This window comes from Schistocerca americana, chromosome 2 (genome assembly GCF_021461395.2).
Source record: "Schistocerca americana isolate TAMUIC-IGC-003095 chromosome 2, iqSchAmer2.1, whole genome shotgun sequence".
NCBI classification, from domain to species: Eukaryota; Metazoa; Arthropoda; class Insecta; order Orthoptera; family Acrididae; genus Schistocerca; species Schistocerca americana.
In genome coordinates, this window is record NC_060120.1 from 573,829,727 (window position 1) to 573,856,894 (window position 27,168).

Below are 27,168 nucleotides of genomic sequence, written 5' to 3' on the forward strand. Positions count from 1 at the left end.
CTTGGACTGTACGATTCGTTTGTCCGATATATGAAAGGCCACATTCACATGGTATTTTGTAAACTCCAGGTTTGCGGAGTAGTAAGTCATCTTTAACGGAACCCAGGAGTGCAGCCGTCTTCGCCGGTGGACGAAAAATCACTTTTACTTTATGTTTAGTGAGGATCCGTCCTATTTTGGATGAAAGGCTTCCCACATACGGCAGGACAGCCATGGATTTAAATGTTTCCTCGTCATCTTCTGCATTCCTTACGGACACCTTAGGTTTTATTTGTAGTGCCTTACGTATCTGTTGTGGAGAATACCCGTTGTCCTCAAAAACTCTCTTCAAATGTAAAAGTTCGTCTTTTAAACTACTTTCATCAGATATGACGTGTGCTCGGTGTACCAAAGTTCTTAGAACGCTACTCGTCTGCGAAGGATGGTGACAGCTATTTGCATGTAAATATAAGTCCGTATGGGTCGGTTTCCGATATACTGCATGACCCAGAGTGCCATCTTCTTTACGCCGAACCAAGACATCCAAAAATGGAAGACATCCCTCGTTTTCCACTTCCATTGTAAACTGAATTTGTCCATGGATGGAATTCAGATGGTTTAAGAAGTCCTGCAATTTGTCCTCGCCATGGGGCCACACTACAAAGGTGTCGTCAACGTACCTCCAAAAAACTGTAGGCTTCAAACTAGCAGACTCCAGGGCCTTCTCCTCGAAATCCTCCATAAATAAATTGGCCACCAAGGGTGACAAAGGACTACCCATGGCAACACCGTCAGTCTGTTCAAAAAAGTCGTTATTAAATAAAAAGTATGTGGAGGTCATCACATGGTGAAACAAAGCTAAAATCTCCTTATCAAAACTTTTTCCAATGAGATCTAAAGATTCAGAGAGAGGTACCTTAGTAAATAGCGACACTACATCAAAGCTGACTAATAGATCAGAGGTGTTCAGTTTCAAAGATTTTAATTTGCCAATGAAATCTGCAGAGTTCCTTATATGATGATCACATTTTCCCACAAGCGGCCTCAATAGTGACGCCAGGTGCTTGGCACAATCATAGTTGGGAGAACCAATATTGCTCACGATAGGACGTAGAGGAACGTCTTTCTTATGGATCTTTGGGAGACCATAAAGCCTTGGAGGCACTGCACCACTTGGTTTCAGTCTTCGTATGACTTCCGGTGGAAATGGGGAGGCATTCAAAAGCGACGCCGTCTTCCTTACCACCTTGTTGGTGGGGTCCTTACCGATCTTCCGGTACATACTATCATTCAGTAAGCTGTATATCTTATCATGGTAGTCGTCACGGGACATTAAAACAGTGGCATTACCTTTATCAGCAGGGAGAACCACCGTTTCGGTATCTTGGCGGAGCATACGTAGTGCAGTCCTCTCTGCCACTGATATATTGCTTCTTTGGGGTCGAGCCTTCATAACAGCTCGACAAGTTTCGCGTCTTATTTCATCTGCAGAATCCGTAGAGAGTGGTCGGACAGCTTCTTCAACGGCACTGATGAATGCAGGTATAGGCAAAACCTTTGGCGTGGGTGCAAAATTCAGTCCTTTGCTTAAGACCATCATCGTAGCGTCGTCCAAATCTCTATCCGTCATATTAATGACGGAGCGTCGAATGATACTTTCTTGCTGTGGAGATGGCTCAAGTCGGCTGAACTTTGCAGTCTGTCTTGATGTCGCTACCTCACGAACCCAGTCTGATTTGGCCCATGTTGTACCCTCTATCCAGTTCCAAGAGTCCCTGGGTAACTCCACAGACATCTTCAGGTGCAGACGATACAGTTCTTGAGAAACAAGATCCAGCTTCCTTCGTGTAAATCGGATCCTCTCCTTAACGATAGCAGAACCAGCTTTAAATAAAATCTTATTCATGGAAGTCGATTTTATAAAATGTACTAACCTGGCAAACCTCGGAATTATGCCATGGTCACGGCACCTCAGTAAAAAACTTAAAGAGCTCAATAATCTCGCTCTCAAATGTCGTAGCTTGTCCAATCGTCGAAAACATAAAATCATCTCCTCCCCGAAGAGGTACTTGATGTGAATCTTCAGGTTTTCGCGGCGCAAAGACTGCTCCATTAAATTTCGGGAATGCAGCCGCATAAATTCTGCTTCTTCTTCTAATATTTCGGCTGTATATCTTTCAGCCATCTTCAGAGAGAGCCGTACGACTGACGCTCCAGCGCTCGCTCCATCCTTTTAAACTCGCGGACCGCGCCACTGCGCATGCGGCCACAGATGAACAAGGCGCCAGTGATGTTGATCGGCGGCAAAGACGTAACATATGCACGAGTTACGTCTGTGGCTGCGCATTCGATCCATGCTGGGAGATCGATGTATTACTGGGAGCTGAACTGTAGCGACGTCTTTGTAGGTTCAATATTGAAAGTGCCGGATTCCATGATCTATCTAATGTGAAACCGCTGTCTCTATTAATTAAATTCTTCGCCAAGCGGATTTCAATGGCCTCTTTTACTACGGAGTCCCAGAAAGATGAAACAGAAGTCAGAATTTCGACATTTTCATATACCATAGAGTGACCTGAATCAATACAATGCTCTGCCACGGCCGATTTACTGGGTTGTAAGAGCCGAGTGTACCTGCGATGTTCCGTACACCTCTCTTGGACTGTACGATTCGTTTGTCCGATATATGAAAGGCCACATTCACATGGTATTTTGTAAACTCCAGGTTTGCGGAGTAGTAAGTCATCTTTAACGGAACCCAGGAGTGCAGCCGTCTTCGCCGGTGGACGAAAAATCACTTTTACTTTATGTTTAGTGAGGATCCGTCCTATTTTGGATGAAAGGCTTCCCACATACGGCAGGACAGCCATGGATTTAAATGTTTCCTCGTCATCTTCTGCATTCCTTACGGACACCTTAGGTTTTATTTGTAGTGCCTTACGTATCTGTTGTGGAGAATACCCGTTGTCCTCAAAAACTCTCTTCAAATGTAAAAGTTCGTCTTTTAAACTACTTTCATCAGATATGACGTGTGCTCGGTGTACCAAAGTTCTTAGAACGCTACTCGTCTGCGAAGGATGGTGACAGCTATTTGCATGTAAATATAAGTCCGTATGGGTCGGTTTCCGATATACTGCATGACCCAGAGTGCCATCTTCTTTACGCCGAACCAAGACATCCAAAAATGGAAGACATCCCTCGTTTTCCACTTCCATTGTAAACTGAATTTGTCCATGGATGGAATTCAGATGGTTTAAGAAGTCCTGCAATTTGTCCTCGCCATGGGGCCACACTACAAAGGTGTCGTCAACGTACCTCCAAAAAACTGTAGGCTTCAAACTAGCAGACTCCAGGGCCTTCTCCTCGAAATCCTCCATAAATAAATTGGCCACCAAGGGTGACAAAGGACTACCCATGGCAACACCGTCAGTCTGTTCAAAAAAGTCGTTATTAAATAAAAAGTATGTGGAGGTCATCACATGGTGAAACAAAGCTAAAATCTCCTTATCAAAACTTTTTCCAATGAGATCTAAAGATTCAGAGAGAGGTACCTTAGTAAATAGCGACACTACATCAAAGCTGACTAATAGATCAGAGGTGTTCAGTTTCAAAGATTTTAATTTGCCAATGAAATCTGCAGAGTTCCTTATATGATGATCACATTTTCCCACAAGCGGCCTCAATAGTGACGCCAGGTGCTTGGCACAATCATAGTTGGGAGAACCAATATTGCTCACGATAGGACGTAGAGGAACGTCTTTCTTATGGATCTTTGGGAGACCATAAAGCCTTGGAGGCACTGCACCACTTGGTTTCAGTCTTCGTATGACTTCCGGTGGAAATGGGGAGGCATTCAAAAGCGACGCCGTCTTCCTTACCACCTTGTTGGTGGGGTCCTTACCGATCTTCCGGTACATACTATCATTCAGTAAGCTGTATATCTTATCATGGTAGTCGTCACGGGACATTAAAACAGTGGCATTACCTTTATCAGCAGGGAGAACCACCGTTTCGGTATCTTGGCGGAGCATACGTAGTGCAGTCCTCTCTGCCACTGATATATTGCTTCTTTGGGGTCGAGCCTTCATAACAGCTCGACAAGTTTCGCGTCTTATTTCATCTGCAGAATCCGTAGAGAGTGGTCGGACAGCTTCTTCAACGGCACTGATGAATGCAGGTATAGGCAAAACCTTTGGCGTGGGTGCAAAATTCAGTCCTTTGCTTAAGACCATCATCGTAGCGTCGTCCAAATCTCTATCCGTCATATTAATGACGGAGCGTCGAATGATACTTTCTTGCTGTGGAGATGGCTCAAGTCGGCTGAACTTTGCAGTCTGTCTTGATGTCGCTACCTCACGAACCCAGTCTGATTTGGCCCATGTTGTACCCTCTATCCAGTTCCAAGAGTCCCTGGGTAACTCCACAGACATCTTCAGGTGCAGACGATACAGTTCTTGAGAAACAAGATCCAGCTTCCTTCGTGTAAATCGGATCCTCTCCTTAACGATAGCAGAACCAGCTTTAAATAAAATCTTATTCATGGAAGTCGATTTTATAAAATGTACTAACCTGGCAAACCTCGGAATTATGCCATGGTCACGGCACCTCAGTAAAAAACTTAAAGAGCTCAATAATCTCGCTCTCAAATGTCGTAGCTTGTCCAATCGTCGAAAACATAAAATCATCTCCTCCCCGAAGAGGTACTTGATGTGAATCTTCAGGTTTTCGCGGCGCAAAGACTGCTCCATTAAATTTCGGGAATGCAGCCGCATAAATTCTGCTTCTTCTTCTAATATTTCGGCTGTATATCTTTCAGCCATCTTCAGAGAGAGCCGTACGACTGACGCTCCAGCGCTCGCTCCATCCTTTTAAACTCGCGGACCGCGCCACTGCGCATGCGGCCACAGATGAACAAGGCGCCAGTGATGTTGATCGGCGGCAAAGACGTAACATATGCACGAGTTACGTCTGTGGCTGCGCATTCGATCCATGCTGGGAGATCGATGTATTACTGGGAGCTGAACTGTAGCGACGTCTTTGTAGGTTCAATATTGAAAGTGCCGGATTCCATGATCTATCTAATGTGAAACCGCTGTCTCTATTAATTAAATTCTTCGCCAAGCGGATTTCAATGGCCTCTTTTACTACGGAGTCCCAGAAAGATGAAACAGAAGTCAGAATTTCGACATTTTCATATACCATAGAGTGACCTGAATCAATACAATGCTCTGCCACGGCCGATTTACTGGGTTGTAAGAGCCGAGTGTACCTGCGATGTTCCGTACACCTCTCTTGGACTGTACGATTCGTTTGTCCGATATATGAAAGGCCACATTCACATGGTATTTTGTAAACTCCAGGTTTGCGGAGTAGTAAGTCATCTTTAACGGAACCCAGGAGTGCAGCCGTCTTCGCCGGTGGACGAAAAATCACTTTTACTTTATGTTTAGTGAGGATCCGTCCTATTTTGGATGAAAGGCTTCCCACATACGGCAGGACAGCCATGGATTTAAATGTTTCCTCGTCATCTTCTGCATTCCTTACGGACACCTTAGGTTTTATTTGTAGTGCCTTACGTATCTGTTGTGGAGAATACCCGTTGTCCTCAAAATTTAATGGAGCAGTCTTTGCGCCGCGAAAACCTGAAGATTCACATCAAGTACCTCTTCGGGGAGGAGATGATTTTATGTTTTCGACGATTGGACAAGCTACGACATTTGAGAGCGAGATTATTGAGCTCTTTAAGTTTTTTACTGAGGTGCCGTGACCATGGCATAATTCCGAGGTTTGCCAGGTTAGTACATTTTATAAAATCGACTTCCATGAATAAGATTTTATTTAAAGCTGGTTCTGCTATCGTTAAGGAGAGGATCCGATTTACACGAAGGAAGCTGGATCTTGTTTCTCAAGAACTGTATCGTCTGCACCTGAAGATGTCTGTGGAGTTACCCAGGGACTCTTGGAACTGGATAGAGGGTACAACATGGGCCAAATCAGACTGGGTTCGTGAGGTAGCGACATCAAGACAGACTGCAAAGTTCAGCCGACTTGAGCCATCTCCACAGCAAGAAAGTATCATTCGACGCTCCGTCATTAATATGACGGATAGAGATTTGGACGACGCTACGATGATGGTCTTAAGCAAAGGACTGAATTTTGCACCCACGCCAAAGGTTTTGCCTATACCTGCATTCATCAGTGCCGTTGAAGAAGCTGTCCGACCACTCTCTACGGATTCTGCAGATGAAATAAGACGCGAAACTTGTCGAGCTGTTATGAAGGCTCGACCCCAAAGAAGCAATATATCAGTGGCAGAGAGGACTGCACTACGTATGCTCCGCCAAGATACCGAAACGGTGGTTCTCCCTGCTGATAAAGGTAATGCCACTGTTTTAATGTCCCGTGACGACTACCATGATAAGATATACAGCTTACTGAATGATAGTATGTACCGGAAGATCGGTAAGGACCCCACCAACAAGGTGGTAAGGAAGACGGCGTCGCTTTTGAATGCCTCCCCATTTCCACCGGAAGTCATACGAAGACTGAAACCAAGTGGTGCAGTGCCTCCAAGGCTTTATGGTCTCCCAAAGATCCATAAGAAAGACGTTCCTCTACGTCCTATCGTGAGCAATATTGGTTCTCCCAACTATGATTGTGCCAAGCACCTGGCGTCACTATTGAGGCCGCTTGTGGGAAAATGTGATCATCATATAAGGAACTCTGCAGATTTCATTGGCAAATTAAAATCTTTGAAACTGAACACCTCTGATCTATTAGTCAGCTTTGATGTAGTGTCGCTATTTACTAAGGTACCTCTCTCTGAATCTTTAGATCTCATTGGAAAAAGTTTTGATAAGGAGATTTTAGCTTTGTTTCACCATGTGATGACCTCCACATACTTTTTATTTAATAACGACTTTTTTGAACAGACTGACGGTGTTGCCATGGGTAGTCCTTTGTCACCCTTGGTGGCCAATTTATTTATGGAGGATTTCGAGGAGAAGGCCCTGGAGTCTGCTAGTTTGAAGCCTACAGTTTTTTGGAGGTACGTTGACGACACCTTTGTAGTGTGGCCCCATGGCGAGGACAAATTGCAGGACTTCTTAAACCATCTGAATTCCATCCATGGACAAATTCAGTTTACAATGGAAGTGGAAAACGAGGGATGTCTTCCATTTTTGGATGTCTTGGTTCGGCGTAAAGAAGATGGCACTCTGGGTCATGCAGTATATCGGAAACCGACCCATACGGACTTATATTTACATGCAAATAGCTGTCACCATCCTTCGCAGACGAGTAGCGTTCTAAGAACTTTGGTACACCGAGCACACGTCATATCTGATGAAAGTAGTTTAAAAGACGAACTTTTACATTTGAAGAGAGTTTTTGAGGACAACGGGTATTCTCCACAACAGATACGTAAGGCACTACAAATAAAACCTAAGGTGTCCGTAAGGAATGCAGAAGATGACGAGGAAACATTTAAATCCATGGCTGTCCTGCCGTATGTGGGAAGCCTTTCATCCAAAATAGGACGGATCCTCACTAAACATAAAGTAAAAGTGATTTTTCGTCCACCGGCGAAGACGGCTGCACTCCTGGGTTCCGTTAAAGATGACTTACTACTCCGCAAACCTGGAGTTTACAAAATACCATGTGAATGTGGCCTTTCATATATCGGACAAACGAATCGTACAGTCCAAGAGAGGTGTACGGAACATCGCAGGTACACTCGGCTCTTACAACCCAGTAAATCGGCCGTGGCAGAGCATTGTATTGATTCAGGTCACTCTATGGTATATGAAAATGTCGAAATTCTGACTTCTGTTTCATCTTTCTGGGACTCCGTAGTAAAAGAGGCCATTGAAATCCGCTTGGCGAAGAATTTAATTAATAGAGACAGCGGTTTCACATTAGATAGATCATGGAATCCGGCACTTTCAATATTGAACCTACAAAGACGTCGCTACAGTTCAGCTCCCAGTAATACATCGATCTCCCAGCATGGATCGAATGCGCAGCCACAGACGTAACTCGTGCATATGTTACGTCTTTGCCGCCGATCAACATCACTGGCGCCTTGTTCATCTGTGGCCGCATGCGCAGTGGCGCGGTCCGCGAGTTTAAAAGGATGGAGCGAGCGCTGGAGCGTCAGTCGTACGGCTCTCTCTGAAGATGGCTGAAAGATATACAGCCGAAATATTAGAAGAAGAAGCAGAATTTATGCGGCTGCATTCCCGAAATTTAATGGAGCAGTCTTTGCGCCGCGAAAACCTGAAGATTCACATCAAGTACCTCTTCGGGGAGGAGATGATTTTATGTTTTCGACGATTGGACAAGCTACGACATTTGAGAGCGAGATTATTGAGCTCTTTAAGTTTTTTACTGAGGTGCCGTGACCATGGCATAATTCCGAGGTTTGCCAGGTTAGTACATTTTATAAAATCGACTTCCATGAATAAGATTTTATTTAAAGCTGGTTCTGCTATCGTTAAGGAGAGGATCCGATTTACACGAAGGAAGCTGGATCTTGTTTCTCAAGAACTGTATCGTCTGCACCTGAAGATGTCTGTGGAGTTACCCAGGGACTCTTGGAACTGGATAGAGGGTACAACATGGGCCAAATCAGACTGGGTTCGTGAGGTAGCGACATCAAGACAGACTGCAAAGTTCAGCCGACTTGAGCCATCTCCACAGCAAGAAAGTATCATTCGACGCTCCGTCATTAATATGACGGATAGAGATTTGGACGACGCTACGATGATGGTCTTAAGCAAAGGACTGAATTTTGCACCCACGCCAAAGGTTTTGCCTATACCTGCATTCATCAGTGCCGTTGAAGAAGCTGTCCGACCACTCTCTACGGATTCTGCAGATGAAATAAGACGCGAAACTTGTCGAGCTGTTATGAAGGCTCGACCCCAAAGAAGCAATATATCAGTGGCAGAGAGGACTGCACTACGTATGCTCCGCCAAGATACCGAAACGGTGGTTCTCCCTGCTGATAAAGGTAATGCCACTGTTTTAATGTCCCGTGACGACTACCATGATAAGATATACAGCTTACTGAATGATAGTATGTACCGGAAGATCGGTAAGGACCCCACCAACAAGGTGGTAAGGAAGACGGCGTCGCTTTTGAATGCCTCCCCATTTCCACCGGAAGTCATACGAAGACTGAAACCAAGTGGTGCAGTGCCTCCAAGGCTTTATGGTCTCCCAAAGATCCATAAGAAAGACGTTCCTCTACGTCCTATCGTGAGCAATATTGGTTCTCCCAACTATGATTGTGCCAAGCACCTGGCGTCACTATTGAGGCCGCTTGTGGGAAAATGTGATCATCATATAAGGAACTCTGCAGATTTCATTGGCAAATTAAAATCTTTGAAACTGAACACCTCTGATCTATTAGTCAGCTTTGATGTAGTGTCGCTATTTACTAAGGTACCTCTCTCTGAATCTTTAGATCTCATTGGAAAAAGTTTTGATAAGGAGATTTTAGCTTTGTTTCACCATGTGATGACCTCCACATACTTTTTATTTAATAACGACTTTTTTGAACAGACTGACGGTGTTGCCATGGGTAGTCCTTTGTCACCCTTGGTGGCCAATTTATTTATGGAGGATTTCGAGGAGAAGGCCCTGGAGTCTGCTAGTTTGAAGCCTACAGTTTTTTGGAGGTACGTTGACGACACCTTTGTAGTGTGGCCCCATGGCGAGGACAAATTGCAGGACTTCTTAAACCATCTGAATTCCATCCATGGACAAATTCAGTTTACAATGGAAGTGGAAAACGAGGGATGTCTTCCATTTTTGGATGTCTTGGTTCGGCGTAAAGAAGATGGCACTCTGGGTCATGCAGTATATCGGAAACCGACCCATACGGACTTATATTTACATGCAAATAGCTGTCACCATCCTTCGCAGACGAGTAGCGTTCTAAGAACTTTGGTACACCGAGCACACGTCATATCTGATGAAAGTAGTTTAAAAGACGAACTTTTACATTTGAAGAGAGTTTTTGAGGACAACGGGTATTCTCCACAACAGATACGTAAGGCACTACAAATAAAACCTAAGGTGTCCGTAAGAAATGCAGAAGATGACGAGGAAACATTTAAATCCATGGCTGTCCTGCCGTATGTGGGAAGCCTTTCATCCAAAATAGGACGGATCCTCACTAAACATAAAGTAAAAGTGATTTTTCGTCCACCGGCGAAGACGGCTGCACTCCTGGGTTCCGTTAAAGATGACTTACTACTCCGCAAACCTGGAGTTTACAAAATACCATGTGAATGTGGCCTTTCATATATCGGACAAACGAATCGTACAGTCCAAGAGAGGTGTACGGAACATCGCAGGTACACTCGGCTCTTACAACCCAGTAAATCGGCCGTGGCAGAGCATTGTATTGATTCAGGTCACTCTATGGTATATGAAAATGTCGAAATTCTGACTTCTGTTTCATCTTTCTGGGACTCCGTAGTAAAAGAGGCCATTGAAATCCGCTTGGCGAAGAATTTAATTAATAGAGACAGCGGTTTCACATTAGATAGATCATGGAATCCGGCACTTTCAATATTGAACCTACAAAGACGTCGCTACAGTTCAGCTCCCAGTAATACATCGATCTCCCAGCATGGATCGAATGCGCAGCCACAGACGTAACTCGTGCATATGTTACGTCTTTGCCGCCGATCAACATCACTGGCGCCTTGTTCATCTGTGGCCGCATGCGCAGTGGCGCGGTCCGCGAGTTTAAAAGGATGGAGCGAGCGCTGGAGCGTCAGTCGTACGGCTCTCTCTGAAGATGGCTGAAAGATATACAGCCGAAATATTAGAAGAAGAAGCAGAATTTATGCGGCTGCATTCCCGAAATTTAATGGAGCAGTCTTTGCGCCGCGAAAACCTGAAGATTCACATCTTAACAGTAATTTACAAAAGATGACCTGGGATAAAAATTTATAGTGAACTAAATGCTGATATAAATAGTAGTCTATTCCACAAGAAATTCATATCGTCATTGGAAAGTACCTTTGCCCATAAACCAACCAGAAAAGACATTAAACAGCTATGTAAAAAGCTATGGCTCCCTAGAGGGATTAAAGTGTTTTGTGGAAGGAAAAAGAAAATGTATTTTTGGATACTACAAAAATTAGTCAAAATTACTAAGAAAAGTTACTAAAAAGTTAAGAAACAAGCATATTATATCAGAAATCAGTGCTTCTGGCAACAGATTTATGTCTGTATGGAAAGTAGTGAAATGAGAGTTAGGACAACAGACTACAGAGCAGGATAACATCACTATTGATGTAAATTAAATGCCTGTAAATGATCAGTCAAAGGTAGCAGAAATGTTTAATAATAATTTCTTAAATATAGTAAGAAAAACATGTACAAGCTGTTCAGAAGAAAAGTGGGAACAATGTATAAAGCAACACTCATAAAATTTAATCATATGGATGTCTCACCTATGTCTCCATCTGAAACTAAGAAATTTTTATATGCTCCCAAAAATAAAAACTCATGTGGATTTGAAGATGTTTCCATGAGAGTACTAAAGAGTTGATCTCACTTAATAAGTACTATCTTTTTTTTTAACTGTATAATAGATCACTAACTCAGAAATTTTTTCAGTGTGATCACAATATGCCATTTTTAAACCCCCTCTATAACAAAAATGTGATAAGAGATATGTCAATAACTACAGACCTTTTAACACAGTCATTCACCAAATTTTACAAACATTAAGTAATGGAATAGTAACAGTTGGTATTTTCTCTTACTGTGTAAATCATAATCTCATCCTAAATAAACTGAAGTTTTATGCAATTGATGGTACAGCCAGCCAATGAATAATTGCATATATAATGAAAAAAATGCAGAAGGATGTACTTCATAATTCAGTCAATGTAAGTAGGGGAGATTCTTCAGACTGAGAAGAAATCTCCTATATGATATTCCACATAATTACTACTGTCAGAATCAGTACTTTTTGCAGATGACCACTCAGAGAGAAACAGTAAATAAAGTTCTTAAAAGTATGGGTTTTTGCAAAAGGCCTCATCTCATTTTCAGAAACAAACAGCAATATAATGAAAATGATAGATTGCTACTCACCATATAAACCACACATCAAGTCACAAACAGGCACAACAAAAAGACTGCTATACATTTTAGCTTTTGGCCAAAAGTACTTCTTCCAAACTGTTACAGCAATTAAATATCTAGTCACATGCACTTTGTGAATACAGCAAGCAAAATGTTATAAAAGGAGGGCATCTAGTCTCTAAATAGTAAAAGCTGCCACCTGTCCTGATTTCCTTCTGGCTATCTAGTTTCTTATCTCCAATCAGTACCTGAATAAATTTTTCTCTAAAAGCTAGAGATTTGATGCTCCTTCCTGCTGATTGATTGTAAAACCAAAGGGCATTGTGCAGATAAATTTCTGTTACATATATAGTGAGCTTTTTCGGGCATTTAATAGTTTTTCTCAGTGCTGAATGACATAACATTTGAACTGACTGATCAACACCTGCCATACTATTGTTGTAGTCTCTGACTATGTTTGATTTCGAGGCAACTTAGCCATTTTGATAGTGAATTTCCACAATTTTGGCACAGTGCATATTATAAATGGTCAAGACTTCTCTTTTGTCCTTCCATTTGCAAACAACAACATTATCACTTCTTTTCCACACCATCTGACCTTTCTCTAGTTTCATAGCAACTAACAGTTTTGGGTATTCCTTTTTGTTGTTACATAATGTTCCACACACATAGTTTTTGCAAGTAGACAACAGTTTTGTAAGTGATGCAGAATTATAAAAATTGCCTATATGAAGCACATATTTTCCGTTCAAGAAAACTTCCATCAGGTGTAAAACAGCTTCAGATGCATGACTCACCTTAGCCTTCTCCTGTGACTTGCCACAGTAGATTTTTATTTTTAGAACCACATCATTACATTCACAGAGTTCATAAAATTAACACCATACTTGTATTTCTTATTCTTGATGCACTAACTGATAAAAAGATGGCCACGCTACAAAACTGTTTATTCCTCAATGCAGACATTCTTGTCTAGAACATAATTATTGTTCATGATACTATTGAAATGGTCCAAAGCTGGTCTAATTTTGTAGAGCTGGTCATTGGATTTTGATGAGTTGTCTGAGAAATATACATGTCTCAATAACAGCCAAAATCCATTTCTACTTATGTCAGATCTCCAGAACGTGACATTGTAAAACGGACTTGTACTCCCAGCAATGTTCTATTAATGGAAAACAACAAGGCCCTATGTGCAAAAACAGTCCCAAAAATACTTTTGTTTCCACAATATCTGTATACCTCCACCTGGAGAGTCTAGTTGATCTTCTCCTCCCATGTTTTTCTGCTTTTTGGCTCACTTATAGAATTGTTTGTTCACACGGGACGCAATACATGAAAGTCACAGATCAAGTAAACAGAGTAAGACGTGTGTACACTTTAACAGTCAAATCATAACTGAGTCCGAGTCTAGTGGCCGCTTAGGTGGTGCTGTTGCTGCATGGCTGGCAGACAGCGACGCATGTAGAGGATGCATGTAACTGCGCAGCGGCACTTAGAAAGATCGGCGAGTCACAACAAATTTCACTACACGTATAGCTCAAGACAGTAGCATGCTAATAGATAATGTATTTGTACAGAAAGAGGATGTAAAACTGACACATGCTTTCCCTGTGCTAAATGGATTGTCAGACCATGATGCACAACTGATTGACCTACAAAACCTAGCAGGGTGTACAGTTCGGAAACCATTAAGTAAAGTGTGAGGTCGCTCAACCCGGTATCTATAGAGCACCTCAGAGAAAGCTTAAGAAATGTTAATTGGGGAGATGTATATAATGAGCCAAATGCTAATGATAAATGCATCATATCCCTTTTTGAACATTGTTTCCCAAAGAAAATTACTAAATGTAACACACACACTTTTCAAAGAAACCTTGGATTACTACAGGTATTAAAGTGTCTTCAGAAAGAAAAAGAAAACTGTATGAGACAGCAAGAACTAGTAAAGATCCAAAAGTAGTTTTACACTATAAAAATTTTTGTAACACACTGAGAAAAGCTGTAAGGAAATCAAGAAATATGTGCATTACAGAATAAATTAACAACTCTGGCAATAAAACAAAATCAATATGGAATGTTGTTAGAAGGGAGACAGGAAAACTAACCACTGGGGTAAGCAGTATTACTATTAAAGAGAATGAGACCATCCTAACCAACAGTACACAAGTAGCAAATGTATTTAACAACCATTTCTTAAGTGTAGGAGAAAAAAATTGGTGAGAACAGTTCAAAAGAAAAAGCCAGGCAGTATATGGAAGAGTCTGTTGAAAAAATTTAGTCAGATTAAGTTTCACCTAACAACCTCTTGCGAAATTAGTAAAATTATTAAATCTTTGAAAAGTAAATGTTCTGTTGGAGTAGATGATGTCTCTAATAAGATATTAAAACAATGTGAAGCAATTACAACTGATATTCTGAGTCACATATATAATGTATCACTAACTCAAGGTATTTTCCCAGACAGGTTAAAAAAAATGGTTCAAATGGCTCTGAGCACTATGCGTCTTAACTTCTGAGGTCATCAGTCGCCTAGAACTTAGAACTAATTAAACCTAACTAACCTAAGGACATCACACACATCCATGCCCGAGGCAGGATTCTTACCTGCGACCGTAGTGGTCGCTCGGTTCCAGACTGTAGCGCCTAGAACTGCACACCACTCTGGCCGGCCCCAGACAGGTTAAAATACGCCATTGTCAGGCCTCTCTACAAAAAGGGGGACACCACAGATGTCAATAATTATCAGCCAGTATCCTTGCTTACAGCATTTTCAAAAATATTCGAGAAAGTAATGTACTCAAGGGTGGTTAGCCATCTCAACAGTAATGGGATACTTAGTAAATCACAGTTCAGATTTCAAAAATGCTGTTCCACTGTGACAGCAATATACAATTTCACTGTCACATAATAGAGTCTTTAAATAGTAAACTGTCACCAATAGGAATTTTCAGTGACTTATCTAAACCATTTGATTGTGTGAACTATGACATAATGTTACAGAAATTACAATTGTTTGGTATAAATGGAATAGCATATGAATGGTTTGAAAAAGTTAGAGCCTTGCTAGGACTTAAATGTAAACTTTCTGAGTAATTCTGATAGGAAAAGTGAACTAGAAGTGTTATTAACAACGTATGACTTAGAATCAGTGATCAATTTCCCTACACGTATAGCTCAAGACAGTAGCATGCTAATAGATAATGTATTTGTACAGAAAGAGGATGTAAAGTAACTTTTTCAAATTTTATTTTACCTAGTGGCTTTGTCAGAACATTATCTTTTTGCTCTTTTGTGCTAATGTGCTTGAACACAACTTTCTTAGCATAAAGTTTCTCCCTCACAAATAAAATTTTAAGATCTATGCACTGAAGTTTATGATGGAATTGTTGGCTCTTGCAAAGGCTTATTACTGGCATATTATCTTAATAAAGTGCAACAGCTCTTTGACTACCAGAGAGACTATAATACAAGAAACTGTGGAACACCTAATGTAATTTCACCCCAGTTATATGAAATGGCAAACTTATTTAAATCACTTGACCCATATAAGGAAACTTTTTGCATCCTGTTCTGCTGGTATGACTTAAGTAAAACAAACACATGCTTTCCCTGTGGTAAATGGATTGTCAGACCACAATGCACAACTGATTGACCTACAAAACCTAGAAGGGTGTACAGTTCGGAAACCATTCAGTTAAAGTGTGAGGTCGCTCAAAATCAGTTAGGACCATGTATTCAGTTTCATAAAGTTGTGCTTTTCTGTCTTTCAAGAACTTGCTTGTAGCAGCAGATACTGAAATTTGCGAGAATCGTTGTGTCAGTAATTGTTTTAAATTCGTCAAGATAATATAGACATTTTGTTCAGCAATTTTTCAAGTTTTTCCATATAATTCAGTACCATAACTTCACTAATGATTGTTGTATCTATCCAATATCGCATATGGATTAGTCAACAGCCATAAGATCAATTGTAGTGTAATGTGAATTATTTCCTCATTTTCGAAAATTCATATCTTTGTTCACAGTCAAATATCAGTGTTGAACCTTTTTTTTAAAAAAAAAAAAAAAAAAAAAAAAAAAAAACACAGATTTTTATATTCAGTGCCACCAGAGATAACTAGCCCCAAACTTTACCAAAAATAAAGATTTTCAAATTTCAAAAAATTATAAAAAATTAAGGAAATGTTGTCAGTTTTGGCGTTGTATATAAAGCTAGTAATTTATGATATCTAACTAGAGTAAAATAGTACACCTTGATAAATCACTCCTTGGTTGTTATTTTTGGTATAAAAAGTGGATTTTTCTAAATTTTGAATACTAAACTTTGGAGATAATTTTGACTGGTTATTTTTTAATTTAGGGATTTTAGGTAATAAACAATGTTGTAGAAGAGACTTTTCTAAAAACAATAATGTCCATTGCAATGTTGTAACTTAACGCAATGCAGAGATATTCAAATTAACACTTGTCTCCAAATTAAAAAACCATCTTGCACTTACAAATAAAAATGGCCACCGTTCAGTAACTCTGCAAAACAATTTTTTTTAAAAAAACTGTTTTGAACCTCTCTATTATAGGGTGATCACATATTTAAAAAACCAAAATATTCAAACATGTTCAAGCATCTAGCTTAATTTTTATTTGATCACTTCACTTGAATTGACCCATAAACAAAAGAAAGAAGCATCCCAATCTTGACATTTGAAACACAGCAGTGCTCTCTGCATAGTTTGGTTGGCACTGATAGCCATCCATGTTGAAATGCACTAACTGCAGGATTAAGTTCTTTTTAACACGGAATAACTAACCTGATGGATGTGGTAATGGCACAATTGCTGCCAGGACATGGTTCCTATCTACACCAAAACATGCATCTTTCTTTTTAGATCATAAAAACACAGTAAAACAAATTTGTCAAAAATGTGGACTTAGTGCCTTTCAACAGTGAGCAACTCAGGCATGGGTGCAATACTGTTTTCATCCCTAGCATATAACAGATTCAGTTTTAGGATTCCCTTAATGTAATGGAATACACATTTTTTAATATTCCATAAATCCAGACTTGTGGATGGTTGTTACCTGCTGAGAATGCTAATTGCTACACGAATATGTGGTCTGGAACCTAATATGATGTACATCAATGACAGTATTAATTTTCTACAGCTTTTCTCAATGTCTTCATGTCCAGATTTTTCTCTTTTTTAACACACTGCTGTCAAAATATTCCTCCGTAGGAGTTGAAATAGAATTTCATTCAAACATATCAAATGCTTGCAATGATTTTTTAAGATGGGTACTTTTTCAAATAGTAACAGTAACCTCCCTTAAATACTGAACAATATTCATTTCCAAATATTTCCTAAGCAGACATAAATCCTTAATTTTACAGTTATCACTCACTAGCAGCTTTACATTATCAGTTTCACTCTAGGAAGTTTAGCCTCTCAGCAGTTCAGCAATGTAGACAAGTGTGGATGTTTTATGGCTATTTTCTGTCTTTATATACAAGCAATACTCAAACTCACTTCTTACAAATCCTAAGCCGGTTATTACTGTGTGGTTTTCCAATCTTGTGGTGAGTCTTTTAAACGATACTGGGCCTTTATAAGTTTACAAATTTTGCCATTCATTTTACTGCAACATTCAATAGGTAGTTTAACGTAAAAGTCTCAAACTATCTATCCGTAGAGAAAAGCACTACGAACATCCAGCTGATATATGAGACAGTTATTCTCATTAGACAAAAATGGAAAAAGTTTCCCTGAAGTTAGGCTGTATATCACTGAGTAAGACAGTCTTTGTTGAAACATTAAGCTACATGACGAGCTTTATAAGAACCGATATTACCTTTCTCATCTCTTTTTCACTTAAAAACCCATTTTCTGTGTCAGTAACATTACAACACTCTAGCTTAAACACTTAATCCCATGTATTATTTTCTTCCAGGGATTCCAGCTCTATTGCTATCGCATCTTTCCAGTTTTCAGCATCACTACAAGATATTGTTTCAGTGTACATGCTGGGACTATCATTAACTGCAGCCAACAGGCCCAACTCATAACCCTATTGGGTCTCAGATTGTCTGCCCTCTCATTCTCATCATCTACATTTTTCTCTGCATCCTCAAAAAGAACTTCTCTGTTTTCTCTGTATTCACTGATTTCTTGTTCGTCTCGAAGTGGACTTCTGTTTTCTTCCACAACCTCAGTATTCATTTTTTCTTTATACCTCTCTGATTCTGAAACATTATCTATTTTTTCTTTTTCACAACAAATAGTATCTGATTCCATTACAGGAACATCAGTTGATGCACCTCAGTTTTCTTTGTGGATAGTATAAATGTTCTGTGCCCCTTCACATCATTATCACAACCCATGAATAAACCTATCTTGTTTTTGGGATCTGGTTTCAACCCAATGTATTTTCAAGTCTTCTAAGGATAATTATCTACCATAAAAGGCTTCAAAAGCAGCTTTACTTCTGACAAGGCTTGGACCAGTTCGATTTAGTACATAAGCCGCTATGTTGACTGCTTCAGCCCAGAAATGTTTGGGAGTTTCTGAAATTATTGAACGAGCTACTCCAACCAAGGTGCACATTTCTCTTTCAGCTCTTCCATTTTTCTGTGGTGTGTACACTGTGTTTCTTTGATGGGTTATGCCATTCTCACTTAAATACGTACCTAAATTAGTATTGATAAACTCCAGTCCATTATCACTCCTTAGAGCCTTAATTTTGAGAAGTTTCTCTCTTGACTTTTGCAACAAAATGTTTGATCTCACCTTTCATTTCACTCTTCTGTTTCATAAAGAACACTTTGCTATAACCTGCATAGTCATTAAAAAAAAATCTTGCTCCTCCAGGCAAATGCATCTCCATAGATCTGCAGACTTCTGCATGAACCAATTCAAGTGGGACATTAGTTCTTGACAAATTGATGGGGCAAAGGGAAAAATGTTTGCCTGCCAAACACAATTCACAAGTGACAAAATTGTTAGTAAAGTGCGCTTCGTTACTGACAAGTACTCTGTGACATTCAGAATGCTCTGATAGCACAATTTTTTATGTTTTCAACAGGTTTAGGCAAATTTACCAGACCACTACCAATACTGACTGATGAAAAAACACAAGTGTCATTAGTGTCAAACATAGAGTGTGTTTCATCTACACACATCAGAGTAACCATTGGCAGTTCTGATTATATTCCATTTAGAGAAAACTGCATATGATATATTTTATTGACACTTTTGGATAATGCATGGTCTTCATCTATACTGTTCAAGAATTCACATTGTTCCTTGTTTGACACTAAACACATGTCTATGTCCAACACAGTTCCTAGTGAAAAGAGATTGAATTTGAATCCAGACACAAAAGGCACTCCACTAAGTACTGTTTTAATAAATTTAACCCCTTCCATGCATACTGTTCCACAGTATCGATCTCATCATGTCACACACAGTAACTGTCATTGAGCTTTAGATATTGTCCAATTTCTTAAACGATTCTCACTTAATGCACATATGCTTGGTAGCATAATGAACCAATAATCTTCTAAATTGATACCTTGATTTGTTCACATAAAGCCATTTATGTCCTGAGCCTTTTTGTCTTCCTTGGACTTCAGCAACCTGCAATCTGATTTCAAATGACCTCTTTTCTTAAAATAATTGCAGCTTCTCATTTCTCGCTTTGATTTATTTTAGCAGTCCTTTGCAAAATGGTCGTCTTTACAAATGTAACAGGTAATTTTTTGCTGCCTGCTTACGTTGGCCAAAGCAGACTAATTGGATTGATTGTTTCTCTCTTCCTCAGTAAGCAATCTCAAAGTTAACTCATTAAATGTTTATTTCTCAAAGAGCTGGACTCCTATGCTGAACAGAAATTTTTGTGTCTCTCAGGAAATGACCTCAACATCTTGGTTTTTATTTTCTCTGAAATTGGTTCACCTGCTTGCTTCAATTTAATGTTGATTTCTTCTAATTTTGACATGGATGTAACCACCATGTTATCACCAAATGAGAGTGAGAAAAACTTTTGCTGAAGTAGTTGAATGCCCACCACAGACTCTTTCTCATACATAGTCTTCAGTTTGGTCCACATGCCAGCTGACAATGTGAGTAGCACTACCTCCATCTACATCACAGTAAGTTCCTGTGCTTCTGCATTGTTTTCCAGCTAAGTTTTCCTCGTTTGGAGGCTTAATAGCTATGCTGTTGACAATATCTGAAAAGCCTTTTCCTCTGAATATCACTTCCATGGTATTTCTGAACTGCACAGTTATCCCCTCCAGGCAACTTCAAACACTGAGGCATAGATTGTTCTGCCATGTCATGCCAATAATTTTAAATTTACTGTTGCTTGCAATACCACCAAAAAGACTCTACCACTACACTGAAAAACAGACTTATGCACCTGGACCCATAACATGTAATCAGACCCAGTAAATGATGCTCAATAATAAGTCTGTCTGTACAGAGTTTATTTAAGTATGTAACAGCTAACACTCAGTGGTTGATAACAATAATGCACACAGAGGATAAACAAAAGAAAAACTAAAAGAGAAAAAACACTACAACCATAAAACAACATTAACATTGCACCACTAACAATAGTGATGGATTCAGAGCAGTCATTCTCATATTATTCGCAGTTAGTTCAGCAATACATATACATTAAAAATACATTCCACTGTACACAATGACTGAATACTTAAATTAACATTTAACAAACATTAAAATGTTTAACTTTGTCTTAGGTAACCTCAAGAGAGTAGAAAGAGTGATTCAGGATCAAGAGAAATTGGTATAGTTAAGTTTTGAAAATAATTCACTATTCCTTAAATGTTTAAGCTCAGTGGGAACAACATTGAAAAGTTTTGGGCCAGCATACGTAGCACCTCTCTGCATCATGGACATATTTTTTAATTGATGGTGTATCTCATTCTTATATCTAGTGTCATGCAAGCGAACTGCTGGGTTGCTTAGAAAAAGAATGAGGTTCTTTGTAACAATGCACATTAGGGAAAAAGTGCTAATTATTCGTAGCTGGCTAAATAATTTGTGACGTGAGGTTCTTGGAATTACTTTACATATGAACTTTTCTGACTAATGAAAATTTTTTGAGCAAGAGGGGAGTTACCACAGAAGATAATTCCATATGATATGACAGAGTGCACACACATAGACAAAATAAGCTGCCTTTATGGTTGTTTATACAACAGAGCATTCGTAATGAAAAACTGCTGAGCTCAATCTCTTCACAATTTGATGAATGTGATATTCTGAGATTAGTTTTCAGCCTAAGTAAATGTTCAGGAACTTGGCACCATTTACTTGGTTATTGAGTATAGTTAAATTTTCTGTTACGATGCTGGTGTCATCTGCAAAAGTTGTAAATCCACACTCAATATGATCCACAGCTGCAAGCACATCATTAACATAAGTCTGAAACAGTAAAGAACTCATGATGGAACTTTCCAGTAAGTGACAAATAATGCCCTGGTCTGACTTAACAGCTAATCCTCATTCATAACCAACACTTCCAAAATTATTTTCTGATTCCTGTGAGTAAGATAGGATTTTGCCAGGTTAATTAATCGACCCCTCCCACCATACAGCAGGGCTTTAGCTAATAGTAATTGGTGATCCATGCAACTGAAGGCTTTCCTCATATCATAAAAAATACCCACTGATGAACTGTTCTTATTTACAGGTTCTACAGTGGCTTCCAAAAATGTGAATATTCCCTGTTCAGCTGATAAATTCTTTTCAGATACAAATTGTCTTTTATGTAAAATATTGAGGTATACTAGGTGTTTGACAATCCTAGCTTGCAATGGCTCAGTAATCTATGTATTTCAGCGGTCAGTAATTAGCTTGAGGTATTGCCAGATGATGATTTATTTTTTAATGAGACCATGGTATTCTTATTTCTATATCAGTTGAATGTAGTTTATACTGGTGGCTAGTTTCGATCACAATCATTATTTTCAAACCAGACCTGCACTGAAAGTGCTTATCAAATCAAAATTCCACTGACGCACTTGGGCAACATTCACACGACACATAGGCTTGCGAAAAATATGGAGTGATTTTATTACATGCATCATACATTCAATGGATGAAGTTGCACTGAATTCATGTGCTAAAAACAATACTTTTAACTGATCACCAGTATAAATTACATAGAATTGTGAGATAAATTTAAATGAAGAATTCTCAAATCTAAGTTGCCCATCCTTACTCAACAAAATGTTGGATTACACAAGTATTCTTAAGTTTTCTACTGGTTATATAAACTGAATGAAGTTGCACTGTTTTAAACAGATTGCCCTTATGCAAAGTTATTATATATAATTGAAGTGATTTCACAAATTCAGTGTAGCTACATTAATTGACATATTTTACAAAATTCAACTCTCAGAGAGAAAACCTCAAAAAGTTTGTATTGCTGCAGCTGCACTTCAGTTTTCTGCTACAAAAGTGCATCAGTGAGCAATTAAGCAACATCAGTCTGCTGTAACAGTGCAGTGACACTTCGGAACGAAATTCAGCAAAAATCCACCAACTTCCAACTCCATTTGGTGGTGGTATGTGTAGTTTAAAGCTTCAGAATGTCTGTGCAAGAAGAAATCAATGGGTCAGCCTGCAAAACTCTTCTTCAGTGGTGAAGCAACATTTTTTTGTGAATGGCACAGTGAACAGGCAAACTGTCAAAATCAGGGGGACAGAGGATCTCCACAATGCCATACACCACATTCAAGATTCACCAAAAGTTAATGTGTTCTGTGCAGTCTTACAGTTTAAAGTTTACAGCCAATTTTTCTTCTGTGAGAAACCATTATAGGACATGTGTATCTAGACATGCTGGAAAATAATCTCATGCCACAACTGGAGACTGACAGTGTGGGCTTCATCTACCAACAGGATGTCCTCCACTCTTTCCCAACCTAACATCGTGCGATTTTTTTGTGTGGGGCTATGTGAAAGATTCAGTGTTCACACCCCTTGTACCAACAAACCTACCAGGATGCGAGCTCTTTTGAACAGATGGGTGGGAATTTGCTATGTTTAACATGGAAAAATTATTGATTTGATATCTGCAGAATCAGTAGGCAGCACATATGGAGCAGTGTAAAATACTGAAGCGCCAAAGAAACTGGTATATGTAAAAAGGGGGAATAAGCCACTGCAGTCGGCAATGCCTATATAAGAAAACAAGAACCTGCCACAGTTGTTATATCGGTTACTGCTGCTACAATGGCAGGTTATCAAGATTTAAGTGAGTTTGAACATGGTATTATAGTTGGCGCACTAGCAATGGAACACAGCATCTCTGAGGTAGCGATGAAGTGGGGATTTTCCCATATGACCATTTCATAAGTGTACCATGAATGTCAGGAATCTGGTAAAACATCAAATCTCCGATATTGCTGCAGCTGGAAAAAGATCCTTCAACAATGGGGCCAACGGTGACTGATGAAAATTGTTCATTGTGACAGAAGTGCAACCCTTCCGAAAATTGCTGCAGAGTTCAGTGCTGGGCCATCAACAACTGTCAGGGTGTGAACCATTCGACAAAACATCATTGATGTGATCTTTTGGAGAAAAGGCTCACTCGTGTATCCTTTATGACTTCAAGGCACAAACTTTACATCTTGCCTGGGCCTGTCAACACCGACATTGGACTGTTGATGACTGAAACATGTTGCCTGGACGGACAAGTCTCAATTCAAATTATATCAAGCAGACGGACATGTACAAATACGGAGACGAACTCCTGAATCCATGGACCCTGCATGTCAGAAGGGGACTGTTCAAGCTGGTGAAGGCTCAGTAATAGTGTGGAGCATGTGCAGTTGGAGTGATATGGGAGCCCTGATATGTGTAGATATGACTCTAACAGGTGACTTGTACGTAAGCATCCTGTCTGGTCACCTAGATCCATGCATGTCCATTGTGCATTCTGGTGCACATGAGCAATTCCAGCAGGACAATGTGACTCCCCGCACATCCAGAATTGCTACAGAGTGGCTCCAGGAATAATCATCTGAGTTTAAATACTTCTGCTGGCCACCAAACACCCCAGAAATGAACATTATTGAGCATATCTGGTATTCCTGGCAACATACTGTTCAGAAGAGATCTCCACCTTCTTTATGCATGCAAAGCCCTGTAACAATATGTGAAATATTTTAGCTACAGCAAATCTGTGAAATCACTTCAGTCAGTTATAATAACCTTGTATTTGGGAGTATGAAAACTCCACTCTTCATCCTGCCAGCCTTATTTAAGTTTTCCATGCTTTTCCTAAATTACTTCTGCAAGTGCTGATATCATTCCCACTATAAGGCCACGGACAGTGAACTCTCCCGCCCTTGTCAAACTAGAACTGTAAGTATGTGAGTGCCTGAATATATGAATTATATGTGTGTATTTTAACTATAATACCCTGACATGTCCAGTATCATTATCAACAGATGAACTAAACTACTTACTACTACTACTTCATGATACTATATGTATTTTATTACTTCTATATGTGTTTTATTGGCAGTCACTACAACATTATGCAGTACACAAAGCAACAATATGTAATTCACATTTAGATAAACCTTGAATAACACGTTAGCCTTTAAAATTATATTTTAGTATGCACAAAACTTGTATCTTCTCTTACCATTAAACTTCATTTGGGTACTTTTATACAACAGTAGCCTGTTTCAACTAATTTATTTGAATGGCTAACAACAACACAGGGTAATCAGATTCCCATGGTCTGTCTATCTAGTTGCTAGTAAAAATGACTGTTGGTGTTAAGTAGTTGTAACTTAGGACTAACTAGGAAATTCCTGTAAAGTCTTACTGACTTTGTGTGGGAATAAGGACAAAACAGGAGGGAGTGAAAATCTGCATTTTCATTTGCTTATGAACAACTTAATAGTGATAGTGCATTGGTTAGAACTATACATTAATGAAGAGAAATATAACCTTATATCTAAATTAGACTTGTGGGTGTTGAACTGAGAGCTTTTTAATAAGCTGTTGTTAAGAAATGCAACAATTCTGTATATTTTTTTCTCTGACAGATATAAAAATAGGGAGGTAGGAGGTGAGTTTGTAATTAAAGGTTCTTTGTTTATCTGCAACTAGAAAAATGTATTTTTTGGCTTTATAGTTCAGTCTACCACACAAAAGGAATGGTAGGAGGCAGAAAGAAAAAGAAGTGACTATGAAATGCCTTTACGCAATTATAATGTGAGAATAATTCTGATGGAAAGTTTCATTTAATGATTTTATGTAAACAGAATATACCAACATATTTTTGCATTCACTCCACTGTGATTTTTGTCCCCAGTCTATGCAGCCTATTTTACAGTACATATTGTTAATTTATTGCAGGTCAGAGAGAAATAAAATGGGAGTTTATTCATGGTTTGTGTGAAGATGCCATTTATGGAGGAAGAGTAGATAATGTGTATGATATGAAAGTTCTGGAATCATATTTGAAAGAATTTTTTAGTCCTGGTGTACTAATCCATAGGACAAGATCCTTAGGAAGTGTAATTTCAGTGCCTCCATCATCTAATTATTATGTAAGTAAAATATCCTTTCCCCAGTTCTCTCAATAATTACCAATAGCTACTAATAAAATGAACAAACTTGTTTTCACATTAGCCTGTTCAGTATATGACCATCTAAGTCAGATTCTTTTCAGCACTTCTTTTGAAGTATTTAAATTGTGAACCTACAAATAACAATTTTGTCCCATGATCTTAGTTATATTTTGAAGTGTCATCTAAAATGGAAAATGTGAGTCTTGAAGTGGCACAGCTGAGATGTCACTCATCTATGTAATGGTTATTTATTGTACTAAATCAGCTTATGGGTTTGACATGTATACAGATGGAAATTTCTGTGCATTCTAAATGATTTCGCAAAGGCTATTTTATTGCAGTTCCCCTCTTTAAAAAATTCAGGATGCATTAAAATGCAAAATAAAAAAAAACCTCATTTTTGAGGAAGAAGACTGTATGGATCAAAATGTTAATTGAAACTCTAACAGAGTGAGCCAAAGACGATCCCATCACAGTTGTGGTGGACTTGGCACAGCCGCTTTGCACGTATTTTGACCCATCTTCCAGACTTTTCTGGGAAAATGTGTACTATTAAATTGTAGCAGGTGCTGGCAGGTTCACAACAGGGTTTATTGACCCAATTACAAACTGGTTTAACTTGCAACAGACAATAATTTCTTACAAGCAATAACAAGAACAGACTCTCATTATGGTTCTGGGCCAAACTCGGTTCTGTGTCACACATAGATCTCCCTAGTTATCAAGTCCAACAATCACAGAACTTTGCCATGGATGGAGCTCCATGGCATGCCACAACTGCTATGAAGACTGAGCTCCAACTGCTCTGACGTCATGAGCAGACGTCTGATGCCCCATGATATTTCCAACATAAATCACCACACCAATCCAAACAGAACCTAATTTCATTTCACCTATAACTATTATTACTTAAGCCTAGTCTTACACAATTCAGTTCTCAACATTGTACATATTTTTCTATAAACAATAGTGTAGAAGGAAAGTTGCTACTCGCCATACAGAGGAGATGCTGAGTCGTGGTAGGCACACCAAAAGATTAACACAATTATAGCTTTGTCAACTGTAGACACGCATACAGACATGAACACACACACTCACACAAGCGCAACTTGTACACACATCTGAAGTCTCAGGCAACTGAAACCGCACTGCAAGCAGCAGCTCCAGTGCATGATGGGAGTGGCAACTGGGTGGGGGTAAGGAAAGGAGGACGCTGGGGTGGGGAGGGGGAGGGATAGTATTGTGGGGGTGGCAGACAGTGAAGTGTTGCAGTTTAGATGGAGGGCAGGAGAGAAGGTGGGGGCCGGGGGGGGGGGGGGGGGGGGTTGGTAGTGGAAAGGAAAGAAATAAAAAGAAATTAAAAGACTGGGTGTGGCGGTGAAATGACAGCTGTGTAGTGCTGGAATGGGAACAGGGAGGGGGCTGGATAGTTGAGGGTAGTGACTAACAAAGGT

At 39.5% G+C, this 27,168-nt stretch overlaps 1 protein-coding gene across 1 annotated transcript in view; it reads left to right on the forward strand.

The window, feature by feature from the left end:
• Positions 1–27,168, forward strand: part of LOC124594191 (cytoplasmic dynein 2 heavy chain 1) — a 786,854-nt gene that overhangs the window by 715,573 nt on the left and 44,113 nt on the right. The window contains exon 66 of the mRNA XM_047132551.1: positions 25,500–25,693. Coding sequence (XP_046988507.1) covers positions 25,500–25,693 — 194 coding nt within the window. The remainder of the gene's footprint in view (positions 1–25,499; positions 25,694–27,168) is intronic.